At 58.9% G+C, this 27158-nt stretch overlaps 1 protein-coding gene across 1 annotated transcript; it reads left to right on the forward strand.

The window, feature by feature from the left end:
• The first annotated feature begins 5769 nt into the window (after nucleotides 1-5769).
• RHBDF2 (rhomboid 5 homolog 2) lies at nucleotides 5770-26550 on the forward strand. The gene is made up of 19 exons (XM_065647691.1): nucleotides 5770-5852; nucleotides 14579-14711; nucleotides 15906-16055; nucleotides 16160-16284; nucleotides 16942-17134; nucleotides 17206-17409; nucleotides 17945-18073; nucleotides 18577-18710; nucleotides 19439-19651; nucleotides 19800-19911; nucleotides 20413-20487; nucleotides 21083-21244; nucleotides 21688-21788; nucleotides 22225-22288; nucleotides 22418-22512; nucleotides 22736-22811; nucleotides 23559-23659; nucleotides 23862-24015; nucleotides 24641-26550. Exons 2-19 carry the CDS (start codon nucleotides 14625-14627, stop codon nucleotides 25058-25060), a joined length of 2595 nt encoding a protein of 864 aa, XP_065503763.1. The 5' UTR covers nucleotides 5770-5852; nucleotides 14579-14624; the 3' UTR covers nucleotides 25061-26550.
• The last annotated feature ends 608 nt before the right edge of the window (nucleotides 26551-27158 follow it).

A 27158-nucleotide genomic window follows, 5' to 3' on the forward strand; every position in this document is an offset into this window, starting at 1 on the left:
AATAACTATTAAAACCTGGATTTTGGGAGCTGAAGGTGAGGAGAAGCTCTCCCTTGTGTGCCGAGTGACACAAGGTGAGAAATCTCAGCATACGGAGCTTGCAGGCTCTCACTGGCTTGAAGGACACATCCCTTCTTTTTGTCCATTATCTGCATCAAGATAAGAGCCAGGAGCTCCAAGTTTTGCTGTATGAACCACCCTATGGCCAGCCTCACCAGCACAGGGTTTTGGGTGGCTCCTTGCTCAGAGCAAAGACCCAAGGGGAAAAAAATATTAAAAAAAAAAAAAAAAGAGGCAGGAAAAAAAATCACCCCTGACACTGAGCAGGAGCCAGCTCTTCCTTCCGCACCGGCTCCTCTTCAGCTGCGCCGGTTGATATGGTTTATCTGAGCAGCGCTGAATGTAAACGCTGTCAGCGCCGGCCGGGATTAATTCCCAGGAGTTTGGCAGCCAAGAGATGAAATAACAGCGCTGGGGGGTGTCGGGGCGGGGGGGAAGTGCACATTTCAGATTGAAAAATCCTCCCGGCTAATTCACAGCCAGGTTTCTCTTCTCAAAGGCACTTTTGAGAGAGAGCAGAGCCGAGGGCAGAGGGAGGATGGGGAGAGGGTGGGAGGAGGAGGAAGGCTCTGGGGGGTCAGGCTGCCTCCTCCTCCTCCTCCTCTTCCTTCCCCAGGGATCCAAGGGAGTGAGGATGCTTGGGAACACCAGGAGATCACCCAGACCCAACAGCTTTGCTGATGGGAGGATTCCCATCCCCTATTGCTCTTTATTATAAATCCTTCTCATTAACTGACAAATGTATTTTCTTAAAGGGAAAGCTTTAGACAACCACCCTGCAGATGCTCTTTGTATATTCGATCAGTCTTCAGGGTGATGTTCCAAACAGCTCCTGAAACAAAATAATCATTATGCTCTGCCACATTGTTGTGGTTTTATATTTATATAGCAGCGAGATTTGTTTGGGGGATACTTTTTTAAGCAACAGTGTGATTTTCAGTTACTTTCTTCAGATATTTCAATAAATAACTACAAATATTTACACTTCTTTTTTTTGTTTTCTTGGTAGAGGGAAAAACTGATTGTCAGAAAGGCCAGCAGAGCCTGGGCAGGTGATCTGGTGGATTTTAAACTTAGGAAAGCCCATGTCTCGTCTGTCTGCAAAGAGCTGTGCATCACTTGGAGCTCTGCTACCAACAAATTATGGTTATGCTCAGGATTTAAGAATATATTTTATCTCTACCTACACCCTATAGATATATTTTGAGGTCTCGGTGCTGCTCAGGAGACATATGGCTGCGTGTGCCCCGTGGTGCTGCTGCTGTTCCCTGGGGACAGGGCTGGATGTCCTGCCCGTGTCCTGCCCGTGTCCTGCCTGTATCCTGCCCATGTCCTGCCTGCTGCCAGGATGGGACCGGGCACTTTATGTCCCCTGTGACAGAATGTCCCTGGCCCACATCTGCCATGACACCGGGTGACATCTCTACCAGTGCTGCTGGTAATGAGGGGGTGCAAAAGGCAGGGAGCAGGTCCTGGAATTGTACCATCAGCTTCAGGAACATGATTTCGAAAATAATCTGAGTGATGAGGGCTGGGCGGAGGGTCAGTGACGCAGCAGTCGTCCCACTCTCGGTGCAAACCCACCCATGGCACGATCTGCTTTGTGAGCGGAGGCTGGTAGAGGGGTCAGGATGATGGCAGAGAGGGGCACCTACGGGGATGGGGTGTCTGCAATGTTGTGCCTATGGAGAGGCAGGGTGCCAGCAGAGATGCAGGTGCTCACAGGGATGTTCTGGCGGTCCAGCCTTGCTCTCTACAAGCACCATCTCCCCTGGGTTCCTGCACAGAGGGAGGCTGACACCCCCCTGGCTCCTGCCCTTCCCCAGCTAAGTGAGGCTGGCAGGTCCGTGGTGCACGGTTGGTCGGAGCTCTGCTCCCCGCACAGCCCAGCTGCTGGATGCAGCTTGGCTCGGCTCCGGCGACAGGCAGGTCACCTCTCTGAAGGTGAATGCAGACGCCGTGCAGGTAAACACGGAGCTGCAGCCTCTGCTCCGCCGGGTGTGGATCCACCGAGCCCAGGCAGAGCTCACCTGAGCAGCGCCGGGGGAGGTGGGCAAGGGGGATGCTCGGGGACAAACAGGTGGCTTTTCCTCCCAGCTCTCCTGCCTAAAAGCACCTGGCAGGCAGGGAGGTTCAGACATTTGCAGAGCTGCTGTTCCAGCAGTAAATGTTGCATTCAGCTCCTCAAATCAGAACCACCCTTGGACAGGAGAGAGCCACGGCTCAGCACCAGGGCAGCCCAGCGTTGCCCAGCCTGGCCCACGCATTCAGGATGGGGCTCAGTGGCAGAAGCCGCTGGGAAGGCTGGATAAATAGCAGCAGGCGAGGAAGATTGCTTCTCAAAGGTCACCGCTTCCTCTGCACCGCTGTGAATTCCCTCATTTCAATCCCTCCTCCTCCTCCCCCTGGCAGCATCCTCTGCCTCAGCTCCTGCCCCAGTAGCTCCCACTGACTCCAGCCCCAGTACCAGGAGGTGAAGCAGCCTCCCCATCAAGCCAGGCTTGTCCCAGCCTTATCCTCTGACTGGGCAGTCATTTCCACTGGAAGGAAAATCCCCAAATCCAGACCATCATCCTGCGAGATTTGCCAAAGGGAGCAGGCAGCTCCCAGCCTCCTGCCCTTTCCTGCTCCACTAAATCACCCCAGAGCTCTCTCAAATGTTTATTTTTTAGGAAAGCAATAAAAGAGAAGGAAAACCCGGAAGACAAACTCCCACCAGCCTGTCTTTGATTGCATATGATATTGTTCTATTTTTTTAATGCTTTCCCACCACAGGCTGGTCAAGGAGGGAGGGAGGGCAGGAAGAAGCAATGCTTGGAGGGAGTAAAAATACAAATTTCCCACTAATATCTGTGTCTAGAGGGCTCTGTGCACTACTAGGGTGGCTATGTCAGGATCTGGGGGTCACAGTGCCTCTGAGGGTGGGATCTGGGGTCTCCCAGCCCCCTGGGCTGCTGACTTTGAGGTGAGCAGGAGATCCCTGTGTTTGCAAAGGTGACCGAGCACAGGGCAGTTGCATGGGTGGGTGATGGGTGCTGATCCCCATCTCCAAGCCCCTCGATGGCCAGGGGAGCAGCAGGGGACAGGCAGGTGAGGCTGCTGTGACAAGCTGCACAGCCAGGTGCCACCACCGCCACCAGCGCTGCCATGCTGGTGGAAAAGGCTTGGAGGAGCTTTTCCATCCGCAACAACCTCACAGAACCAGACCTACGTTCCCAGTTTGCCTGATAAGAAAAACTTCCCCCGTCTTCACGTGACGCACCAAGAAGCAGATGGTCCAGGGGTGCCCCGTGTCCCTCAGGGGCTGGGCAGGGGTGACAGCTGTGACACCGAGGGGAACGGGGGAACAGAGGCGAGAGGGAAGGGAGCGGTGAGCGATGGCGGAGGCTGAGCATCCTTGGCTGCTGCTGGGAACAGCTTCCACCCGCTCCCAGCGGCACCGAGCGCGGCCGCGGTCTGGCCTCTGCCGTTCGCACCGGGAACGGCAGCGCTGCCAGCAGCCGCTCCGGCACCGCTGCTCCGGGGCTGGCAGGGGGCTGTGGTGGCTTGCAGTGGGCTGAGGTGATGGTGGCAGCAGGGACAGGCAGGTACAGGCAGTTTTTAACCCTGAATGAGTTGAGACAAAGTGTGAGTGGGACATGGAAGGGTCCAAACCAGTGGTGAGGACTGAGGCAAGATGTGTCCCCTCCACGCGGGGCTTTTCCCCCAGGTTGTGTGCCAAGAGACCATGGGGAAACAGGCTCCCAGAAGGGCTGTAGGGTCACAAATCCATCTGCCTGCGTGTGGGAGCAACTTGAGACAACCCAGGGAATCTCATACCCGCTTGCGGGGATGGGCACATGAAGAGCCAACAATGGGAAAAAACTCCTGGAGAACCTGGACTGTGATGTTTTAGGAAGCGGTTGATGTGTTGGAAAGACAAGCCCCAGGACGGTAACATGGGTTTTTTTACACCAAAAATCTACAAGGTTGTGAAAACCAGTATCATTTCTGGCCGAGCTGTGAGGCAGTTTGCACGGCAGAGGGAAGCGCTGCAGAGCACCTCCCCGGCGCGCTGACGCAACACCCTGACCGTGCTCCCCTGGGGGTTTTTCGGTCATTTCTCTCGCTTCCTTATTGCCCAACGCTCCGCAGGGTTTGCACAGGTGCTCAGTCACTGTCCTCCCTTCCCCTCCACAGGCCTTGCCAGCCCACACGGGGCTCTGCCTGGCTCCTCCATGGAAAGACACATCCCGCAGGTCCAAGCCGTGGAGCGGGATGCAGGCAGGGACATGGCAGCGATGGGTTTTGTCGGATGTTTTTTGTCCCACCCAAAGACAGGCTGATCTGTCCCCTCCCAGACGCAGGGAGAAGTCGGTGCCTGGCATCTTGGCCCAGGTCCCTGCTTTGCCACCTGCCCCAGCTTGCAGCTGGGGATGCCCCCACCTCACCCCTGAGTCACGGGCAGGAGCATCCACCCACCCCATGGCACAGCCCATGGCGGGGCATCCGTGCCCAGCCACCCACCCTGGCACCGGCCAGGCTCTCCCCTTCTCCACCCGCGTCCAAACATGACTTCAAAGAAGCTGGGAGGAACCGAAAGCTTTTTCCACCCTTTTTTCAACCAGGAACCGAGAGCAGATTTGCTGAGCAAGAACCCATGGCAGTGGAAGAGGGAGGCCACAGCAAGCACGAGCTCAATGTCCTGGTAGACATCAGTGAATCCACGCCGGACCCCAGCTGCAGTACCCAGGAATAAAGGGCTTGCTTGAAGTGTCCTTGTGTGGGTAAGATAAATACGAAAGAAAAATGCAGTTTTAAATAAGGAGGTAAAGTTCATTCCTGGTCCTGCTTGGTCCTGGCTGTAAATTCAGTCCATACTCACCTGAGACCAGCAGCAAGTCATGAATCAAGTTATTTATTTTGTGACAAAATCCAAGGCATGTTTTCCCGTATAAAAGCCTCAGCAACACAGCCATGCCAAGCCCAATCTTTAGACGTCTCTCCTCAGCCCCCCAAATCCTGTCGGTATCTGATCTCCTCCATAGAGGTGGCAGGAAGCTGGATGTGAGGCTGTCGGGGAAGAAGAGCCATGGGAGCAGGGGCAGCTCCCCAAGGGGCTCCACGTTGCTGGGCTCTGGACAAGTCACCGCCGCGAAAGCCAACACAACTGGCTCTGCCATCACTGTCCCGGCCTCACCATGTGTCACCTGGATCCAGCCCGGCCGGTGGGACGTGCCTGGGCGCGCGGTGCCCTTGAGGCTGTGCCAGCCCACACTGTGCTCGTCACGCCGCCTGGCACATCGGGGTCCCCGCAGCTTGGGAGTGGGGTCGGGGGGTCTGTGCCCTGGGGTCCTCATAGTGACTGGTCCTAACAGAGCATGATCCTGATAGTGACCAGTCCTGATAATGACCAGTCCTAATAGCGACCAGTCCTAACAAACGCTGGTCCTAATAGTGACCAGTCCTGATAATGACACATCCTAATAGTGACCAGTCCTAACAGAGCCTGGTCCTAATAAGGTCCTAATAAGGTCCTGATAATGACCTAATAGTGGCTGGTCCTAACAGCGACCAGCCCTGATAATGACCAGACCTAATAGAAACCAGTCCTACCAGAGCCCGACCCACGCGTGTCGCCGTGGGCGGGCGCTCTGCGGGGCGGAACCCGGGGCGGCGGCCCCGCCCACCCGAGGCCCCGCCCCGGTGCCGCCCCCGGGTCCCGCCCGGCCCAGGTGGAGGCGGCGGCGCAGCGGCGGCCGGTGCCGGCGGGACCGGGAGCCGGGGCGGAGCGGGAGCGCGGCCGTGCCGAGGTGAGCGGGGCCGAGGGTGGGAGCGGAGCGGAGCGGGGGGTTCCGGTGCCTCCGCGCCGCTTCGCGGCCGCCCGGGTTGTTGTTGCTTTGTGACCGGCCGCGTCCCGCCAGCTTCCTCCTCCGCCCTGCGGCCGCTCTGCCCGGGGTGCCGGCCCCGCCGGGGGTGGGTGGCTGCCCCTGCCCCCCGGGGGACATTTGCCGGGGTAGGGGAGACAGCGCGGGAGCCCTGCTGGGGCTGCGGCCGTGCCCCTCGCCCTGCCCGGCGCCCCCGGGGCGCGCAGCCCGGACGGCCGGGGAAGGACCCTCCTCTTCCTCCTCTCACCGCGGGGGAAGCGGGTGCGTGTCCCAGTGGGGTGACCCGGCCGAGCGGAGGGGACACCGCGGGGCAGGGCGGCCCCGCCTGCTCCCCTGCCTGCTGCCGGCTCCTCTGCCCCGGCTGGGAGGAAAGCACTAACCTACTTTCTGGAGCTGATGGCCCGATAAACAGGCGGGTGTGCAGTTTTGTTTTTGTTTTGTGGGTTTTCCCCTTCCCAGGAGAGCGGGGCTGGCGGCACCCTTCGGAAATGGCAGCAGCCTCGAAGCCACAGGCGAGGGCAGGCAGGCGGGCAGGGCAGCAGCCCCAGATGCCCCAGAGCATCGTCATCTCCTCCTGCCTGCCGATACCGGGGCTTTGTTGTTGTTGCTGGTTTGAGGTTTGGTTTAAAGGCTCTAGCACGCTCGCACGTGCTGCCTGAAGTGGCAAGTGCTGCTGCCAGCCCTTTGCAAGCGAACAAAACCCTTCGTGATCAGAAAGGTCCCACCATCCCACATCCATACGTGCATCCCGCAAGGAGCAGGGGGATGCTGGCTCTGGATGTTTTAGCCAGTTGTATTTGCTGTTGGCCTTCAGCAGTTTTGGCCCAGACTGGTAAGGCTGGGCTTTACCCTGGTCCTGTCCTGCCTTGCTGCCAGGCGAGCAGGACCAGGCAGCAGCCGTCCCTCCGCGCTTGCCTGCAGCTGGATTGCAGTGCCCACAGTGGGCCAAGGGCTCTGTTTCTCCCCTCCGAAACCCCACAGCTCTCGCTCAGCTCCCCATGCCTGTGCTCTGCAGGGGAAAGGGGCCGTGAGAGGCCACGTTGTCGCCTCTGGGTCCCTGCGGCAAGAGGAAGTGCCTGCCCTCTTCCCCAGCGTGGCGTCATCCTTCCCACCACAGGGAGCCGGGACGGTCCCCTGCCTGCATGTGCCCAGGTCCTGGATGGTCACTCGCAGGGATTTCCAGGGTGAGCTCATTGTTTCGCTGCTGTCCTGGGCTCACAGCACATCGGCTGGCTGGAGGGTTTGGGAGGACACCTCACTACCATCCCATGGCTGTCCTGAGCGGGGAGATGCTGCCCGGTTTGGCTCACTCCGTCGTACCCTCCAAAGGAGCATCCTTTGGCTCCTGCGTGTTTCCCAGGTGGAAAACCTCCTGCAGCTTGGAAACGTCCCACCTCCGAAATGAGCTGGAGGATTCAGTCGTAGCCATACCCTGGAGAAACCAGGGCCTCGTGTGCCTGCTCTGCCCCAGATGCCACGGGCTCTGCACAGTAACCGGCTTCACAAGTGGCTTCTTGGACTCTGCTGTTCCAAGCTCCTTTGCAATTAACAGGGTGATCCACAGCTGTTGCTGCTTCCTCATTTGGATGGTGGCTTCTGCCTCTTCTGTTTGCTGGTGACCAAAGCAAGCCTGGGTGGCCTCCCCGCTGCCCCTGGTCAGGGGTTTCTTTGGGCTCCACTGCAGCTGCGTTGGAAACTGCACCCGGAGGTGCTGCGAACCCCAGAGTGAGAAAGGGTAAACCACAGCGGGGGAGAGCGGGGTTTGACACCCAAACAGCTGCCCCGTGACAAATTCTGCAAGAGGGAGCTGAGCCTGGTGTTGCCTTCAGATGCACGTGTGAGCAGCGCTGCTGGAGCGTGTCCGTGGGTGCTGGCGGGAGGAACAATAGATGCCGGCGGGAGCTGGGAGGCAGCTCGGAGCTGGGGATGCAGAACGCGGAGATATGAATCTGGTGGGGAAAGGGGGTCAGCTGGGTCATCATTACCGTGTGGCTAAACAGCCAAACAGCTGCTCTCTCGCCTCTTCTTCCCTGGGGCAAAGGAAGGGAAAAAGGAGAAAAGACTCGTGGTTTGAAATAGAAACAGGTTTGGTAAGACAATAATAAAAGAAGAATGAATAATAATGTGCATATCATCAGATATAGAAAGCAATTCTTATCATCAGATATACAAAGCAACTCTGAACAACCAAGGCGGACACAGTGAGTCCAGCTGAATGCAGAGACCACAGCGGGCATGGGGAAGTCATGGGAATTGGGCTCCAGGAGCAGGGATGGGACCCCTCAGGAACAGCAACCGTCGAGGAAAGAGAGCATTTGTGATATGGAATACTGCGGGGCAGCTTGGGTCAGCTGTGCCGGATCTGCTCCTCCTTGCATTGTACACCTGCTTCCTTGCAAAACATGGAAAACTGAGGAAGGACCTTGGTTTCTGCAGCAATAAGTATCAGTGAGCTCTTACATTCTTTTATACCAAGTCCCAAACACTGGGAAGTTTACTGGAAGAAAACCTTAACTTTATCCCAAGGTGCTATCTCATTGTTCTCGAACTAAATTCAAAGGACTGTGCTAGCTACCAAGAGGAAAATGGAATAACTGCATGGAAAATGACCTTGATTCAGCCAAATCAGCACAGCCATCTCTCCATCAGGAAGCCGAACTCCTTGGGATGAGCTGGGGATTCAGGTGGTTTTTGCATTGTTTGGCTGTGCTGGGCTGAAAGACAAGCACATGGGCACGGTCCTGTAATTATGAGGATCCAGGAGTTGTGGTCGTTTAGGAGTGTGCAATGCTTTGGGTCATGGTCCTTTCCCTGCCTTGGGGTCCATGCTGAAAGCTGGGCTTGTGCTTGCGAGTGGAACAGAAACCCTTGGTGCTGGTACCCTTTTTCTCACTTGACCACTGTTTCTTAAAAAAAAAAAAAAAAAAGCACCAAACCAAAACAGAAAGCATTTAGTTGGTGGTCAGTGTCTTAATGAGGCATTTGGGGTGGGGGCTGGATGCAATGAGGATGCCCTGGGGAAGGTCCACGTGCTGTGTGGCTCCAGAGCTAACCCTGCCCTCTGCTTGGCCACCATGCAGGACCCATGTGTCCCCCTTGTCCTTGGGGACCTGCACCCTGAGGGCTGACATCATCAGGTGCAGGTCACGTTAGCACAGGGGCAGCCCCCAAATAACTGATTTGGGGGGCAGAGGAGCAACCTGCACCCCTTGTAGAGATCAAACATTTGTGGGGTTTGCATGCGAGGGCTTCTCCCCTCCTCCCTCACCCTCCAATAACTTAAATAACTTAAATCAGGGGAATTGTAAGAACTTCATTGAAGCTGCTTAACCCAATCTGAGCACTCCTGGGGATGGCACAGAGACAGCTCCTCAAAAATCGGCATCTGCAGTCCCCGCAGTGAGCTGTGCTGCTGCCCTGTGGGTGCAGCATCCCTGGGGTGAGATGGGGAGGATGAGGATGGCGGGGGAGACCCCACCACCTGCTCTTGGCAGCCGAAGGGCTGCAAAGTGCATTGCTGGCACAGGTCCACGGTGACGCTGCAGCGTGGGGAGAGCATCACAGGGTTTCCGCAGGCACCAGGGGGTGGAGGATCCCCCGTGCCGGGCTTGTGCTGTGTTGGACGGGGATGAGCTGCTCTTGCTCGGGTTTTTGTCTGCAGGGTGTGGACCTGGGTGCTTCGAAGGAGGCTGCTGGTGTCCACCCAAGCTTCTGCCTCTGCACAGGGGCCAGCGGGGCAAGCAGTGTGTTGCGTGAGCCTTGAAATGGCTGCGTTGAGATAAGGAGCCTGTTCGCAAAGATAGGGAGCTTTAGCTTTTAGCCGAGCGGATTGTCCTGCCCCCAACCTGGGGCTCATCTCCTGCCTGGGGTGAGCCGAATTTGTACGTGGGGCTGAGCACCACCTCCCACTGCTGCATCCCATGCTGCACGGGGGTGCTCAGAGCTCATGGTGACGGGACTCTGTAAATATGGGTGCTTCTCCCAGCTCCAGGTAGCTTGGTATACTCTGAAATGGGCAGCAGAGGATTGGGGAAGTCTGCAAGTCCAGCCTGAGCCCTTGCACCAAGCATTGCTGTCAAAAAGAGTGTTTTGCAGAACCAGTGAAAGAAATCTGTGTGTCCCTCCCATCCCCATCACGCGCTCACACCAAGAATTTTCTTTCAAATATGGAAGGGAAGATGAGCTCAGTAATGACCTGGGCGTGGGGACGGCAAGCAGGCTGCTCACCCCCTGCCTCGGGGAAATGACGACCTGGGACCCTCCAGCCCCCTCCAGAAGGTGCAGTCATGGTGGGAGCACTCACGCCATCGTGCCCATGTGTCCTGTGTTTAAGCCAAGCTAACGAGGAATTGGAGTAGCTCTGAGTAATAATGCAGCTCTTAGATAAAACCAAGTTAAATCAGTCCTGGTAGCCTGGGGAATCCGTGTGGTGCCTGGAAAAGAGCTTTTCTTGGATCTAGGGAGCAGCCAACCCCCTATCCTTTCCCTGCTGGAGCTGCCCTCGCTGCCGGCAGAGACTTTTGCCCTTTGCTCTTTCCAAAGCCCTTGGGGCGACTCAAATCCTCCACGTATGCGTCCCCTGCTCGGATAGGGCTCCAGCTCGGGGAAGGGGCCGGCAGCACCCACCGCCCCGGCCGGCGTGGCCCCACCGTGGGAAGCGGAGCGGGTTTGTGCGGTGCCGCCTGTTTGGGGTGGTTTTGCTGTGAGGGTGTGTGAACCCCCCGGGAAGGGGGATGGGGAGGTGTGGGGTGGGTGGGCAGCAGCACAGAGCGACCCCGGCTCACCGGGGCTCGTCACCCACCCCAGCAGGTTGGGAAGCCTTTGGGTGCTGGCGCTCGCTCTGCCGGGGACAAGGGGAGTAATCGCATTGGTAGAAATTAACGAGGGTGGGAAATGGGCTGTGGGAAATCCCCTGCATGGCTTTTTGGATCTGCTGCCAGATCCCGCGGGTGAACCCTTCCCTCTCCGTGCAGATCCCAGCGGCATCACCGCCCGAGAGACCAGGGCCGCGTGCTGCCGGCGATGGAGCCCAGCACATGGCTGCCTTGTGCAACCACGCGAGCGGCCGCGCGCCCTCCCCGGCTCCGCTTCCCTTCCCCGCAGGCAGGCAGGGCTCTGCCCGCCGCGCTTTATCAGCTGCACCCAGCACAGTCCCCTGGCCGCCTCCGTGTCCCCTGCGGTGGTTTTGCTTCCTCCCGGGGCGTGCTGCGCGCTCCAAGCTCGCCCGGGCTGAACAAACCTGCTGCGGTTGCCCAATGTCCTGCCCCACGTAGAAAATGGGAGAGGATTTCCTCATGGCAGTGCGGAGGAGGTTCTTGCTCACGGCGGGGACTGGCCGGGTTCTCATCACCCATCGGGGCATCCGTACCCCGCCTTGTACCCCTGCCGAGATGGAGACGAGGATTAAAGCTCTTGTGGGTGATGGTGCCGATCGTGCGGCTCCGCGGTGGGAGGGAGGGAGGGGGCGGCTTAAAATACCACCCCCCCCGCCCCGAAACACAGCGGTCCTCTCTCGAGACTCAGAGTGAAACTTTGCATCTTTGTGGGTTTGCCAACCAGCACGCATAGGGAAAAGATGGAGTTGCCTTCTCTGTGGTGGGGGGAGGAAAAAAAAAAAAAATCAGCCTGATGTCGTGGTGCTGGGGTGTGAAATGGCCGTGTGTGGGCTGGGGGGTCTGTGCCGTGGGCACGGGGCCGTGCCGGGACACACCGTCCCTTAGGGCCAGGAGGGTTCCTGCAGCAGGGCCATAAAGTGTATTTTGGCCTTTAAAAAGGAGCCTAACTACTCAAAGCACAAAAAATAAGCAGCAGACGGAGCCTGGCTGCTCCTCAGCTTGCGGGGCTGGTGCTCTCCAGGTCTCCCCGTTTCAGTGGGGACTGGGCATTCTAAGAATAAATAGAAATATTAAGATATTTAGTTTCCTGCCCTATAAGTACTTTTTCTTTTTTTTTTTTCTTTAATAATATCTTTTTCATTTCAAGAGCTATTTATCCTGGACTGCTTCTCTTGGATCTGAAATTTGAGACTGGAAAATGATAAAAAGCTTTTAGAAAGGCAGGAGAAGTGGGGGAAGGTGCTGGGCAGCTGCTCGGGGTTCTCCGCTCAGGTGCGAGTCCGCGGGGGCTCAGTTCTCGGAGCGGTTGGACTGATTGACTTTCCTGTCTGGGGCTCTTAATAACCAGGAGCACCTTTTAACGAGGCTCCAGTCTTTAACGCTCTCGTGAATCATTTATGGGCAGCCGGCACGCTCTGCCTAATGGAAAAACAACTCTTGCGTGAGCATCATGACGGCTGCGGGGGCATTTCAGGGGCATCCCTGACCCTCTTCTTGTTCCCCTGTGAGATGGAGAGGGCAGAGCAGGGGTGCGATGGGTGCTCTGAGGGTCCCTCTCCTGGCCCCGCACCCTCAGGTGGCTCTGAGCTGCGTTTTCCTCCCGGTTTAATTGCACCAGCCTGACGGACTTTTATTCCAGCACCGGCAATGCCGCCTCCCCCCATGCCAAGGGGCTCAGGGACTGCGATCCCGATCCTCATCTGAGCCTCTGTGTCTGCGTCCATCCCCCCCGACCAGGGCTGCTCTGCGGGGTTGTCTCCGGTGTCTCGTACGACAGTTGTGCTCGGTTGTCCCCAGCTCTGCCGGTTGTCACTTGGCCTTGCAGATCATCCCTTTGCATTGCTTGGAGCATCCCAGCGTGTCTGACGGTGACGCCTGAGCTACATCACCTTTTCCATCGCTTTCTTTCTTGGGCGTGCTTCCTTGGGTCAGCGTTGGCTGTGATTCAGCCCAGGGCTGGGACCAGCCCTGGTCACCTTCTTTGTGCCTCTCCTGGCTGAAGACTAAACCTCGTCTCAGTTCTTCACCAGTGCCCCCCACGCACCGTCCCTCTTAGGAGGGGATGAGGGCTTCACCTGCTTGTCACGGGGGCGAGAGCAGTGTGTCTCACTGCTGGACATCAGGCTGTGAGCTTTGGTGAATGTGAGAGCTTTGTGAGGGGAAGCGGTGACGGTGGGTGACCTCTTCTTATCAACCAGGCCAGGTTACCCCCCTCCACCCATTTATCGCTTCCCCCATGGGTGGTGGCAGGGTCCCCACTGTGTTCTTCTCTCTCCCTGGAGATCTTTTCCAGCCTGCAGTGACCCTGTGCTGTGCTGGGACCCCTCTTCCAGCTGGAAGCACAGCTCAGGATGTGCCCTTGAGTGCAGAGCCCCGCATCCGTCACCCCCTCACTGCTGTCACCACCTTGTCCCCATGGCAGGGCATTCGTGCAGCCATCCCCCCGCACCATGTCGCCTCTCACTTACCTTTCCTGTGCCCGGGGCAGAGCCACCACATCTACCCTGAGTGCCCCGGGGACTGGGCTGAGGCTCCTTGGGGACCCGGCCAGTGACAAGGGACAGCTGGGCTGTGCCCTGCGATGGGGGCTGCTGGGCAGAGACCCAGGGGCATAACCCTCCATCCTGGTGCCTGGGGGACGAAGGGGGACCCGAGAGGGCGAAGGGAGACCCGGAGGGCTGAGCTCCTCATGGGCTTGCTGCAGTGCCAGCACCGGAGGGGTTGGGTGCCAGCACCAAACACATGGGGAGCTGGAAAACGCCTTCCCAGCACCATCCCTGGGGGATTTCTCCAGCTGATGTGCGGTAAAACTTCTTTTGGGTCAGGATCTGTTCTTGGGGGTTGCTGCTGCTGCTCCCAACCCACGTGGCCAAGGGGACTTCAGCCCTCGGGGGCTGCTTGCTTCCTCCCCCATCTCTCGCTGCCAGATATCGCATTAACGCACAGAATTGTGAAAGCTGCTCCGCATGACGGGACGGCAGGTGCCGCCGGGTTGTGCCAGCTCCCCCGGGAGCTGCGTCACCTCGCCTGCGGCTCAGGGGGAACTGGGTCTGTCCCTTCACCCACACTGCATGGGGAACTGGTGAGGGCTGGGACCGGGGTTTTAAACGTCCTGCAAACCTGCTTCACTGGGAAGCCCAGAGGTTCCTCACCAAGGGCTGCCTGGCGTGTGATGGGAGCGATTGCAGATGGGATTTTGGGGTGGAGGTGTAAGAGTGGGGCTGTGCAAGAGCACCTTGTCCCCTCTCACCTCTGAGCGATGCAATTTCTGTGCTCCTGGCTGCGTCAACTGCTACCACTGAGCCATTCCCTCCCTGGAGTCGGAGGAGGATGATGAGGGTGTCCCAGGGCTTGCTCTGACCCCAGCGTGTCCCCATCCCCAGCTCTCAGAGCAGCTGGCACCTTGAGCTCATTGCTGGCAGCCCTGGGAGGAAAACAAACAACGTTTCCAGCTCACCAGCGGGACGGAAAGTTTTACTTGCCGGGGCTGGACTGCCCGGCTGGCGTTGTCCCAGTTTAGCAGCTATTAAATACCTCAGTGAGGCCCTTGCGTTTCGTGTCCACTCTTCACGAGTGTCTCGCTACCCGGGAGCTTTGCCCGGCAGCAGCGGGTGAAAGCTCCCTGCCAGCCCCACGCCGTTCACCTGCCACGAAGCAAGGTGCATCGCTGCAAACGGCGGCTTTTCCTCCTTCTGCCGCCTGGTCCCTGTCCCCAGTGTCTGGCTGCCCTGTCCCCAGGGCCCACGATTCTCCTGCAGCCTTCCCCTTCTTTCCCATGTGTGGCTTTTCATTGCAGCCTCTATCTCTCCCAACCAGGCGAGGCAGGAGGAGTTCGGCCATGTCCTGGGGCTCCCGTGCGTGAATGACGGAGGAGGAGGAGGAAGAGGAAGGCCGCCGCCAGTGTTTGTCATCAAGTCACGCTGTGCAGGATCCCTGCCACTCTTATGAGGTAGGAAAACCCCAGCGGGGACCAGCACTGGCTGAGCACCCAGGAGAAATTTGGGCGCTGGTTGCTCCCCCGGGAGCTGGTTCCATGGGGATGCTCCTAAAGCCAGACTTTGCTTGTGGGGGGGTCTGAGGGAGCAGTCGTGCTGGGGACTCGGAGTGCTACAAAAGTGTCCCTGTGCATCCCGCTCGGGGATGTGCTGCCAAGGGGGACCCTGCTGCAGAGGGGCTGGTGGGTCCCGGTCGCTCAGCTGTTGCCAAAAGAGAACAGAGCCTTACAAAGCTGGATCCTGGGCAGAGAGAAGAGCCAGGCCTGGGGACTGAGCTGGGGATGCTCACAAGACCTGTGCAAGTCCGCTGGGCACTGGCACATGGCCGGGGGGGATGTGAAGAGGCTGGAGGGGGCTGTGCCTCCCTCTTGAGAGCCCCCACAGCCCCTAATAGGATCTGGACTCGCTCCCTTGTGCTCAGATGGAATTACCTTTACCATAAGGTCCTGCCTGGTAGAGCCCGTCTGCGAGGACCCTTGGGAAGGAATTGCTGGAGGAATTAACCACCTCTTGGCCGTTAAGCCTCCTCCTGCTTGCACGTGGTGCTGGAGAGGATTCAGTCTTCCAGCCTGGTGTATGCACACACGTGCCGGAGGGGAGCGTCCCATGGGGACACCGTGACATGTGATGGGTCCCAGCCCTGGGGCTGGAGGTGACACGGGCTGCTCCAGCCCCTCTCACTGCAGCAAGAGCCATCCTGTGAAGAATTTACTGAGAATGGGGTGTTTTGAGGCTTTGCGCATCCTGATTTCCCGTGCACGTGCTGAGCAGGTCAGGTGCATCCCGATGGGGTGGGGAGCACAACCCAGATGTCCCACAGGCATGTGGTGGGATGATGGGGATGCTGTGACCCCCTCCTGCCAGCCCTCGCTCTGCTCCCAGCAGGCGAATGGGTGGTGCTGGTGGTCCTGGGTGACTGGGAGTGAGTGGGAGATGGAACCCACTGCCCACACAAACCTGGGGAGGGGATGTGGGTGCCAGGGACACAGTGGCTGGGCTGATGACAACAGGATCAGTGGCAGGGTTTGCTGATGCTGGTGAGATCCTGCTGGCGAGGCCTCATCTTCTGCTGAGACTCAGCCTCTCCCCATGCATGAAATCCTGGGGGGACATTTCTTCTCACCTTGCCAACTCGTTGCACACCCCAGCCTGCCGACCGCCACCGGCCTGAGATGTCAGCCGGCGACAAGAACGGGGGCAGCCGCTCCAGCAGCAGCCGCCTGCAGAGCAAGAAGCCCCCCAACCTCTCCATCATCATCCCCCCCCGGGAGGCAGAGGAGGATGGTGCCCGCAAGGAGGTGAGCGATGGGGAGCTGCGTCCATCCCACACTGGGCATGGGGTACCTGCCATCCCTAGGGGACCATTCCTGTGCCATCCCTAATGCCCTGCTCTGCCTTCCAGCCCTCCAAAGTCCCCATCTACCGAAAGAGCAAGAGCCTGCAGGAGCCTCGCTCAAAGGGATGCGACGGCTCCGAGCGTCCGCCCGGCTTCCGCCGACAGACGTCCCTGTCCCAGAGCATCCGCAAGTGAGGGTCGGGGAGTGGTGACCCGAAGGCAGGGCAGGCTCCGGTGGTGGCTGGGTCACCGAGGGGTCCCTCGGTCCCTGCCGGGGTGTCGTGGCTCTGGGTACCACAAAGGACTTGGGATGGGGATGCGGAGTTGCAGCTCGGAAGGGAACGCCTTGGAGGGTTTTGTGCGGCTCTGCTTTGATTCTCTGGTGTCTGCCTGGAGATGGTCCTGCAGCAGAATAGTGCTAGTTCACACTGTTGTTTTGTGCACTGGGGAAATTTCTTAGCCCCATTTATGTAGGACTTCACAAGCACCTTGAGCTGTACATCTGCTGCAGCCCAGACCTGATGCACTGTCCCGTGCAAGGTGATGGAGTTACCTCTGCAGAGAGACCCAAAGGCCAGTGACCCCTCTGCAGCGTCCCTTCCCCAGCCCACAGCCAGCTCAGAACTTGCCCTGTTGCCAGCTGAGCTGAGACATCCCAACCCAAATCACAGCATCATAGAATAGTTTGGGTTGGAAGGGACCATCAAAGCTCATGGGCAGGGACTTCCACCAGATCAGGTTGCTCAGAGTCCAGTCCAAATCGCCTGCTGGAGGGGACACCTGGTGGGATGGTGGTACCTGGACTGGAGGGACCAGCTGGTTGATTATCACACCCATCATGTGTCCAGGGGCACGGCGCAATGGTTTGGCGTCAGCAGTGATTGGGAGGGCAAGCGGCAGCAGTGGCAACGCAAGAGCTTGCAGCACTGCAGCATGAGATACGGCAAGCTGAAGCCCGCCTACCGTGACCTGGAGCTGCCCAGCCAGGAGGTCCCCTCCTTCCAAGGAACCGAGTCACCCAAACCTGCCAAGATGCCCAAGGTAGAGCTCGGGGCACGGGGTCCGGCTCCCAGCCTTGATCCCCCAGCACCCACACCTCTCCGCTTCTCCAGATCGTGGACCCGCTGGCCAGGGGCCGTCCCTTCCGCCATCCCGATGACACCGACCGTCCCCACACGCCCCACCACGTCCTGGCCCCGCTCACCCCCGGCGTTGTCTCTTTGACGAGCATCCGCTCGGGCTACGGCCGCCTGCCGCGCAGGAAGAGGGAGTCCGTCGCCCACATGAGCTTCAAGGCGGCCGCCGCGCTTCTCCGCGTGAGTTTTGGGGAGCTGGGGGGTGGGTCTTCTTCCTGATGCGGGTTTCAGCTCTGTCTATCACCCATCATCTTTCCTTGGCTTTTTGCTCTGCACAGAGATTGCCATCTCTCCAGGGTGGGTTTGAGGGAGGAATTTGGTGGTTTTGAACCTGTGCTCTGCTTAAAAGAAAGTTTTGGTGAAAACTGTACATTCCTAGAAAAAAAAAAAAAAAAGCAGTTTCTGGGTTTCACTGCTGAGGAGCCAGGAAGCTTCTCCAGCACCGTCCTGGAGCCCTGGGGGACAGGTTGGTGGCACTGAGACCAAACAGGAGTCAGAGTTCCCTCGTCATGCTGTCATGGCCCAACGCTGGCTCTCAGGAGCTGAAGGCAGCATCTGCTGCTGACTCCTGCTTCCCACACCGGGGGATGTGGTGGCCGGTTGGGATTTAATCCCTGTCACTCGGCTTTGGGGAGGGAAGCTGCGAGAAACCCTTGGTGCTGCAAAAACTGGGGGGTTTCTGGCTGTTTACCATTGTTTGCTTCCCTTGCCAAAGGGACGCTCTGCCCTGGAGCCGCTGGCTCCCAAGTGGAGGAGCAACAAGAGGAGCTTCATGTACCCCAGCTTCATGGAGGAGGACATGGTGGATGCTGCTGATACGCTGGACTCGTCCTTCTTCAGTAAGGCAAGTGCTGCTCCATGGGGATGGACTTGGAGCTAGGGGGGCTCTGATGAGGACCTGTGTGTCGGTGCTTTGCCTGGGAGCAGGAGCATCTGTGGCCACTGTGCCCAGCGCTGCAGGGCCCTGGTCTGGGTGATGCTCTTTCAGGGTGATAAGGAGTGACGCTGCCATCGTGGGCACATCTCGCACCCTGTGACATGGAGTTCATGGGATATTGATGAGGATTGCTCACTCCCCAGGCCCCGGAGCCAGGCTGGCCTGGTGGTGGCTGCACTCAGTCAGAGGGGGTTTCTCCTTGGTGAAGGATCTAGAGAACGAGTCTTAAGAGGTGCCATCTCTGGAGGGATTTAAAAAACACGTAGATGAGGTTCTTAGGGAGATGGTTTAATGCCACTGTTGGGTTGATGGTTGCACTCAATGATCTTGAGGGTCTCGTCCAAACTAAATGATTCTATGATTCTTACCCATCTCACACGTTGAAGAACCTATCTCCATCCTCCTTACAGATGGACATACATGACGAGACGTACTCCATGCCTGATGATGTCTTCGAGTCGCCACCTCTCTCAGCCACATATTTCCGCATGCGCCCCATAGGGGACAATGCCAGGGTGTCCCCCGAGGTGGAGCAGCCCACTCCGTGAGTACCAGCTCTCAGCAGGTGCTGCCCCCAAACTGCCCAGGTCCCCTGCCACAGTCAGGACGATGTCCCCAGCCATCCCTGCCATGGGGCACTGGGTACTTTTGCCATGCCGCTAGGAGGGTGAAGCCAAGAGGTGCCCCCAGCCCTCATCCCAGCATCCTCTGACCTGCCCCAGCTCTGGGGTTGCACATGGGGGATTCCTCAGCTGGCCCCTTTCAGCAGGTGTGATGGGTCCTCACGACAAGACAGACTGTGAGGTGCTGGAGCGAGTTGAGAGAAGGGAACGGAGCTGGTGAGGGGCTGGAGCACAAGTGTGATGGGAGCAGCTGAGGGAGCTGGGGGTTCAGCTGGAGAACAGGAGCTGAGGGGAGACCTTCTGATCTCTGACCTGCCTGAAAGGAGCTTGGAGCCAGGGGGGTCGGGCTCTGTTCACAAGTGACAGGATGACAGGGAACAGCCTCAAGTTGCACCAGGGAAGGTTTAGATTGGATATTGGGAACAATTTCTTCCCGGAAAAGGCTGTCAGGTGTTGGAACAGGCTGCCCAGGGCAGTGCTGGAGTCGCCATCCCTGGAGGGGTTTAAAAGACATGGAGATGAGATTCTTAGGGACATGGGTTTGTGGTGCAGTTGGCAGTGTGAGGTTAACCTTTGGACTCGATGATCTTAAAGGTCTCTTCCAACCAGAGTCATTCTATGATTCTCTGGGTTTCTCCCCTCTCTGCAGGCAGGAGGGTGTCCGGCTCACCTCAGTCTCTGCTGGTGCTGGCCCAGCTCCCCAGCGAGGGATGCGCATCACTTCCAAAGTGATGCACTTCGCCTTCGACCGCAAGAAACGCTACTATGGGCTGGGGGTGGTGGGGAAGTGGCTGAACAGGACGTACCGGCGCAGCCTGAGCAGCATCGTGCAGTCGCAGCTGGAGATCACCGACAGCCACCGGTGAGGGGGTCTGGTGGGACCAGCATGGGCCCAGGGGGCTCCTTAGCTGAAAATCGGATGCGTGTCCCCCTCCGTGCCTGGGGGACTGCAGCGTCTCTTTACCCAGCCATCCTTGAGCTGCTCTAATTTGGGGTCCTTTCTTCCACAGGCCATATTTCACATACTGGCTCACCTTTGTCCACATCCTTATCACCTTGCTGGTCATCGGAACCTACGGCATCGCCCCCATCGGCTTCGCCCAGCACGTGACGACAGAGTTAGTAAGTTTAAGAGCTACCAGCCGGGGCTGTGCCCTCCCAGCTCTCTGGTGACACATCTGGCTCTGAAATGGCAACCAGCTGGCTGCCGAGGAGAGCAAGAGGGGTGTCTGTGGGTGCCTGCAATGCCCCAGGGGGTGATCCTCCCTCTGGGGTTAGTCCTGGGGAGCTGCAGCGGCTGCATTGCTCCCCCAGTGCCCTGGATCCATCCTCCAGTGTCCCATGCTGACGGTCTCCCTGCTGGGGCTGGGAGCATCTTGGGGTGCTGCTGGCTCCCACTGGTTGAGAGGCTCCATTAAATAGCCAGGGTGGGGAGTCTGCAGTGTGTTGCAGCAGCATGTGTGCTGGCAGCAGAGCTGCTCGCTCTCCCACATCACTGATGGGACCCAGCAGCCCTTCCCCTCACATGAAGGGGGCTGCTCAGCCCCCCACAAGTAGAGGGAGAGGGGGCTGCACCCCTGCACAGCCCCCTCAGCGGGAGCTGACCCTGGCCCCACCCGGCAGGTGCTGCGGAACAAGGGCGTCTATGAGAGCGTCAAGTACATCCAGCAGGAAAACTTCTGGATCGGACCCAGCTCGGTAAGGGCTCTGCTGGACCACCGAGCCTCTGCCCCCACCAGCCTCTGCTCCCGCTGCCCAGATCCGAGGTGGGGCCCTGGGGTGCTCCAGGGGGAGAGCTGGACCCCTCGTCCCAGCCCGCTGCCCCAGGGCATCGGTGTCGCCATCCCTCTGGGGCCTGCTGCCCGATCCCAGCCCAGAGCTGCAGCATCACGTTGGGATGGTCAGAACAGACCATATCCCCTTCCCACCTGCTTTCACTAGACATGAGGAAGGAATTGTTGCTCCTGAGGGTGGTGAGAGCCTGGCCCAGGTTGGCCAGAGAGGTGGTGGCTGAACCATCCCTGGAGACATCCCAGCCCAGGCTGGACAGGGCTCTGAGCAACCTGAGCTGGTGCAGATGTCCCTGCTCATGGCAGCGGTGGCACTGGATGAGCTTTCCAACCCAAACCATCCTGTAATTCTATTATTCCCCCAACTGGGGTATTGGAGAGTCGGGGCTGTTGCCTGTGGGAACCCCCTGCCCCTACTGAGCTCTCCCCGGGGGGCAGCTTGGAGGGAGGGGAGCTGCTGGGGGGCACATGGAGCATCCCCTGGACTGGTGTCTCCCTCCCAGATTGACCTGATCCACCTGGGAGCCAAGTTCTCCCCCTGCATCCGGAAGGATCTGCAGGTGGAGCGGCTCATCCAGCGCGAGCGGGACCGGGAGCGCAGCTCCGGCTGCTGTGTCCAGAACGACAGATCGGGCTGTATCCAGACCCTGCCGCAGGACTGCTCGGTGTGTGCCACCCCCACGGGCACTGGGAAGGGCTGGGGATCTTTGGAGAAAAAGGGGAAAACATCTCAGCCTTGCACAGCACCAGGGCAGGGCGTGCAGGGTCAGAGCGGTGCGTTCCTAGCATGGAGAGGATTGATCTCTTCTCTGGAGTAACAAGCAATAGGACAAGAGGAAATGGCCTCAAATTGTGCCAGGGGAGGTTTAGATTAGATGTTAGGGAACAATTTCTTCCCCAAAGGGCTGTCGGGCACTGGAACAGGCTGCCCAGGGCAGTGGCGGAGTCACCATCCCTGGAGGGGTTGGACAGACGGAGATGAGGTTCTCAGGGACATGGGGCAGTGCCAGGGGTGGGTTATGGTTGGACTTGATGATCTTGAGGGTCTCTTCCAACCAAAATGATCTGTGATTTGCTGCAACATCCTCAATCTCTTTGTGCTCCGCAGGAGACACTGGCAACATTCATCAAGTGGCCGAGCACCAATGCACCAACCATGGACTCGGGGAAGAAGCGGACGTCAGGGGCTGTGTGTCACCAGGACCCCAGGTAGGAGTGACAGCTGGGCAGAGGTGGCACAGTCACCTGGCTGTACGCAGGGCATGGCAGAGGTGCTGCATGAGGCTGCGTTTCCAGCTTGGCTGCCTTGAATTCTCATGTCCAAGGGGCTGGAGGGCTCTTACACACCGTAGGAGAGTGATAAGGAAGCGGGAGTCAGTGGGGAAACTGAGGTGGGGTCCCATGGGGGGTGAGCTGGCATGCGGGGTGCTGTGAGGGGACATCGATGGGGTGTCTGACAGATGCAAGTGCTGTGGGGTTCACCTGCGGAAGGCGCTGCTGCAAGGGGGTGTAGGACACCAAGGTGCAAGATCCCTCCCAAGCCAGGGGATGGGGCAGGTCCTGGGGTGTCTGTGCCCAAGGCGGGTCTGGGAGGAGGGATGTGCTGAGGGAGACCTGTCCTGACCCCCCCACCTCCTCCCGCCAGGACATGCGAGGAGCCGGCATCCAACCCACCCCACGTGTGGCCGGACGACATCACCAAGTGGCCGGTAAGAGCCCGGTGACACCGTGGTGACAGCCTCTGTGGGAGGCACAGCATGTGACAAGCCAGGCACGGGGGCTGCGGGGAGAGCCTGCAGCCAGACCGTGACCTTGGCTCCTCGCCCTCCTGCTTCTAGATCTGCACCTACGAGACTAAAACCAACCACACAGGCTTTGCCCACATGGACTGCGAGATCAAGGGCAGACCCTGCTGCATTGGCACCAAGGGCAGGTGGGTCACAGCGATGGGGACACCTGGTCAGGGCTCAGCTCCCCGCACTGCCTTTTGTTGCTCTGTCCGTGCCCGGAGCTGTGCCAGGGGGAGATGGAGAACTTGGAGCCTTGCAGGGGGGGTGGGAAGGATAGTGGCAGCAGGACTGGCTGCCGGGAGCAGCGGGGGATGCTCAGGGGAGTGGGGAGCGAGCCCTGGTCCGAGCCCGCTGCCCTCTGCCCAGCTGCGAGATCACGACGCGGGAGTACTGCGAGTTCATGCACGGCTACTTCCATGAGGAGGCAACGCTCTGCTCGCAGGTGAGTGGGCTGGGATGCAGGTTGTGATGCTGGCAGGTGGGTCACGAATTGCTGTGCTGATGCTGAAGGGTTTTGTAGTATCCTGGGATGGGTGTGAGCAGGGGATGCAGGGTGCAGGGGTTTGTTCGGCTGTCGGTCAGGCTCCTGCTGCCACTGCCTTGTTGCTGTGGGGCAGGAAACACAAGATTTAAAATCACAGAATGTCCTCAGTTGGAAGGGACCCACAAGGATCTTTGAGTTGAACTCCTGTCCCTGCACAGGACAACCCCAAAATTCACACCATGTGTCTGAGGACATTGTCCAAATGTTTCCTGAACACTGTCAGGTTGGGGCCGTGACACCTCCCTGGGAAGCCCGTTCCAGTGTCCAGCACCCTCTGGGTGAAGAACCTTTTCCTCATGTCCAACCTAAACCTCCCCTGACACATCTTCCTGCCATTCCCTCGGGTCCTATCACTGGTTGCCAGAGAGAACTTGAGGCAGTCTCACCCAGGCAGCCCTGGTGTCCTTGAGAAAGGGATATTCTGGGTGGGAAAACAGCCCCTCAGCATCTCCTGGGGCACTGGGGGTGCTTGGTTGCTCCCTCCGCAGCACCTGGGCAATGCAGGTGCCCCACACCACTCAGGGTCCCCCCGCAACTGACATGTGGCATCACCAGCCACATGTCCCTGTGACCCATCCGTTGCTCCCTGCAGCACTGGGCTGTGGGCTGAGCCTTTGTCACCCGCCAACCACCCCACCTTTGCAGGTGCACTGCCTGGACAAGGTCTGTGGTCTCCTGCCCTTCCTCAACCCGGAGGTCCCCGACCAGTTCTACCGCCTGTGGCTGTCCCTGTTCCTGCATGCCGGGTGAGCCACGGCCCCCACACCCCCAGGGCGTGGGGAGTGAGTTGGGACCAGAGTATCCATTGGGACGGGCTGGGAGAGAAGTGGGGAGGACACCCCTAGACCACAGCAACACGTGGAGGGTGTTATGTACAATGTCACATGCCCCAGGGCAGCAGCACGGAGGGCTGGGCAGGGGTCTCTAACGTGAGGTCTCTCCCCCCAGCATCATCCACTGCCTGGTGTCTGTGACGTTCCAGATGACGGTGCTGAGGGACCTGGAGAAGCTGGCAGGCTGGCATCGCATCTCCATCATTTTCATCCTCAGCGGCATCACGGGCAACCTGGCCAGTGCCATCTTCCTGCCGTACAGGGCAGAGGTGAGGGCTGGGGGGGCTCTGTCCACATCACCCCAAACCCCGCCACCTCCCCAGGGACCAAAGGGACACCCCTCCCTATCCCTGTCTCAGCAGAGGTTTGGGGAGGGGACTGCAGGCTGCAGCACAAAGCTCTCTGCCCCTGGCAGGGGGGTGGGAGGCTGGTGCCCCCATGGCAGGGGGACGGGGGGGTGTCTCTGCCCCACGCGTGGGGTTTGCACATGCCGCGTGGGTCACGCTTCACCCCATGTCAATGTGCGTGCAGGGTCCTCGGGAGGCAGATGGCTAATCTGCTGGCAGCAAAACCCTGCCAGGCTTTAAATGAGATCACGTCCAGCGCCCTAATCCCCGTGGGGGTGCGTCAGGACAGGGCTGGGGGGGCTGTGGGGATGCTGCCTGGCTGCTGAGTCATCAAAAGCACTGGCTCTGCCCAAACAGTGCCAGCGTGCTCCTCTCTTCTTCCTCCCGTGCCAGCGTGAGCATGGCCGCCCCGTGGCAGCGCAGCCCTTGGAGGGATGCAAGAGCCACATGCATTTTGCAAGGGGAGGGGACATTCCCAGGGGACACACAGGAACATGTCCAGGGTGATGTGCGCAGGGTCTGGCCATGACTTTCCCCATCCCTGCAGGTGGGCCCTGCCGGGTCCCAGTTTGGCTTGCTGGCCTGCCTCTTCGTGGAGCTCTTCCAGAGCTGGCAAGTGCTGGAGAAACCCTGGAAAGCCTTCCTCAACCTCTTCGGCATCGTCCTGTTCCTCTTCGTCTGTGGCCTCTTGCCGTGGATCGATAACATCGCTCATCTCTTTGGCTTCCTCAGCGGCCTCCTCCTCTCCTTCGCCTTCCTGCCCTACATCACCTTCGGCACGGTGGACAAGTACCGCAAGCGAGCCATGATCATCGTCTCCTTGCTGGTTTTCGTGGGGCTCTTTGCCTCGCTGGTGGTCTGGCTCTACGTCTACCCTGTGAACTGGCGCTGGGTGGAATATCTCACCTGCCTGCCCTTCACCAGCAAGTTCTGCGAGAAGTACGAGCTGGAGCAGGTCCTGCACTGACCCCGCCGGCGGGGACGGGGCTGGTGGTGATGTTTTCCATGGGGTGGGTCTTTACCAGCCTGTGGGAAGTGGTGGCTGCTCCCAGATGGGGCAGACTCCAGGCACAGCTTCGTCCTCAGGGCTGGCGGGTTTGGGCTCACTCCGGTTAAACAGGAGATGGAGTGGGGAACAGGGCTGGAGCCAGTCTGGCATTGCACCCCTTTGGGGCTGCTCTTGGTGCTGGCAAGCCATAACTGGTTTGGGGACAACCCGGGGCTGAGGGAAGCGGGGTTTTGGTACGGCCACAGCCAGGCTGGGCCCCCAGCTCTGGGGCAATGGACCTCGAAAGCACCTGGCAATGATGCTACCAAGGTCTCCTGCCTGTGTCCCTGCCTGCGCCCCTGCCTGCCTGCAGCCCCGTCCCGTCCTCGGGTGCTGCAGCTCATACTGTGAACACGACCCCCTTTTTTGCAGGGGCACTTGTTTTTATCTGCAACTCTTTAGGCCAAGGGTTTCCCCCACTTTGGGCTCCCCAGCGCCTCTGCTGTGGCTCTGGGGTGTTCAGAGCTGAGCTTCAAAGGTGTTTTTCAGTCCCACTCTAACATCTGATGCTCCCCTGAGGCTGCAAAAGGAGCTTGTGCTTCCCCACCTGGGCTCCTCACTGGGTGGAGAGGCAGGGCTTGGGGCAAGGGGGGCTGCTTTTCCCCTTATTTCAGTGAAATTCCCTTTTTGGAAGTAGAGAAATGGCACGTATTGCCTTCATCGTGCTCAACCGGGGGACAGGCAGGGAGAAAACCACTCTAGGGGGTTGTGTGGCTGCTCCTCAAGCCCACAGCCCCCTCAGGAAGCCATCGCTGCTCCCACCTTTTGCTGCTGCCTTGAGTCCCCACTGTTACCCCTTTTGTTTTTTTCAAAGCGTAGAGACCCAGGTAGTCCTTCCCACCTAAATGGGGCTGGACAGACGGAGAAGCACAGGAGAAGCGCAGGATGGGAGCACTTGCCTGAGGCTGTGCGTCCTTGCCTGTCCCCACCTGTCCCCAGCCCTTGGGCTGCTGCTCCCCAGCATCTCCTCCTCCCTCCCACTGGCCTCAGCATGAAGGCAGGTCCTTCCCGGGGTCCGGGTGACCCTGCAAGGCTGGTTTGGACCTGAGCTGGTGCCAGGCTGTCCCTCCTCTGGTGTGTGTTGCTTTGGTGCTGGTGGGTATCAGCGCTGTTAAATGAGGGAAGGTGTGAATCCCCCAGATGGGATGTCCTGGGATGAGTATTCAAGGGCTGGGAGCTCGGCTCCATCTGTCCACAACCCCTGTCTGGGTGATCCCAGGAGCTCTGTGGCACCGGCATCCCTCCCTCCATCCCTCCCTCCGTGCCTCCCTCCACCACGGGCCAGATTTCAGCCCCGCTCCGTCCCTCCGGTAGCTGCTCCAGCCAAAGACAGACATTTCACCTCATTTGTCTCTTTTTGATACTTTTTGTAAAAGCTGTGGGTTTTTTTTTTTTTCCTCCTTAATAAATTTCTACCTGTATTTAATGAGACACACAAGGCCTCTTCTCCCTTCTTGGGCACAGGGATGCAGCACTTTTAGGGGGTTCTGGTTCTTTTGGTGATGGTCCGGTGCCCTGATGTTTGGGGATGCACCGTACCCCTTAAAACCCCTCCCTGGGAAGGAACAGGGTTTGGAGCATCTCCAGCAGAAGGAGAAGCCAAGTGCCTGCAGCAGAAAGACCCCCGGAGCTTCCTGACCCTGCCCAAGGGCAGAGCCCCCCACCTCTGTCCCACCCTTCATTGGATGACCCAGGGCTGGATTAGCCCCATCTCCCCAAAAGCTGAGATGCCCCAAGGGGTGTTGGGTGGTGCCCCCCCTTTGGCTGTTATGGCAAGGCGATGGTCAGAGTGGGGCAGGAATGCACACAAGCTGTGAAGAAAATCACCGTCACATCTTTATTTGCTGCGAGGTGTTTGCAGAAGGCTTGTCCCGGGACATTTGTGAGTTTGGGGGGCAAATGGTTTGGACTGGCCCCCTGGGGAGGCTCTGGAAGGTGCAGCTGGGGGTGCACTCTGGGAGTCTAGACCCATGTCTGGTCTGGGGGCTGCTCAGGGAGGGCTTGGCCAGGGGGGCTC

This window comes from Caloenas nicobarica, chromosome 18 (assembly GCF_036013445.1).
Source record: "Caloenas nicobarica isolate bCalNic1 chromosome 18, bCalNic1.hap1, whole genome shotgun sequence".
Taxonomy (NCBI): Eukaryota; Metazoa; Chordata; class Aves; order Columbiformes; family Columbidae; genus Caloenas; species Caloenas nicobarica.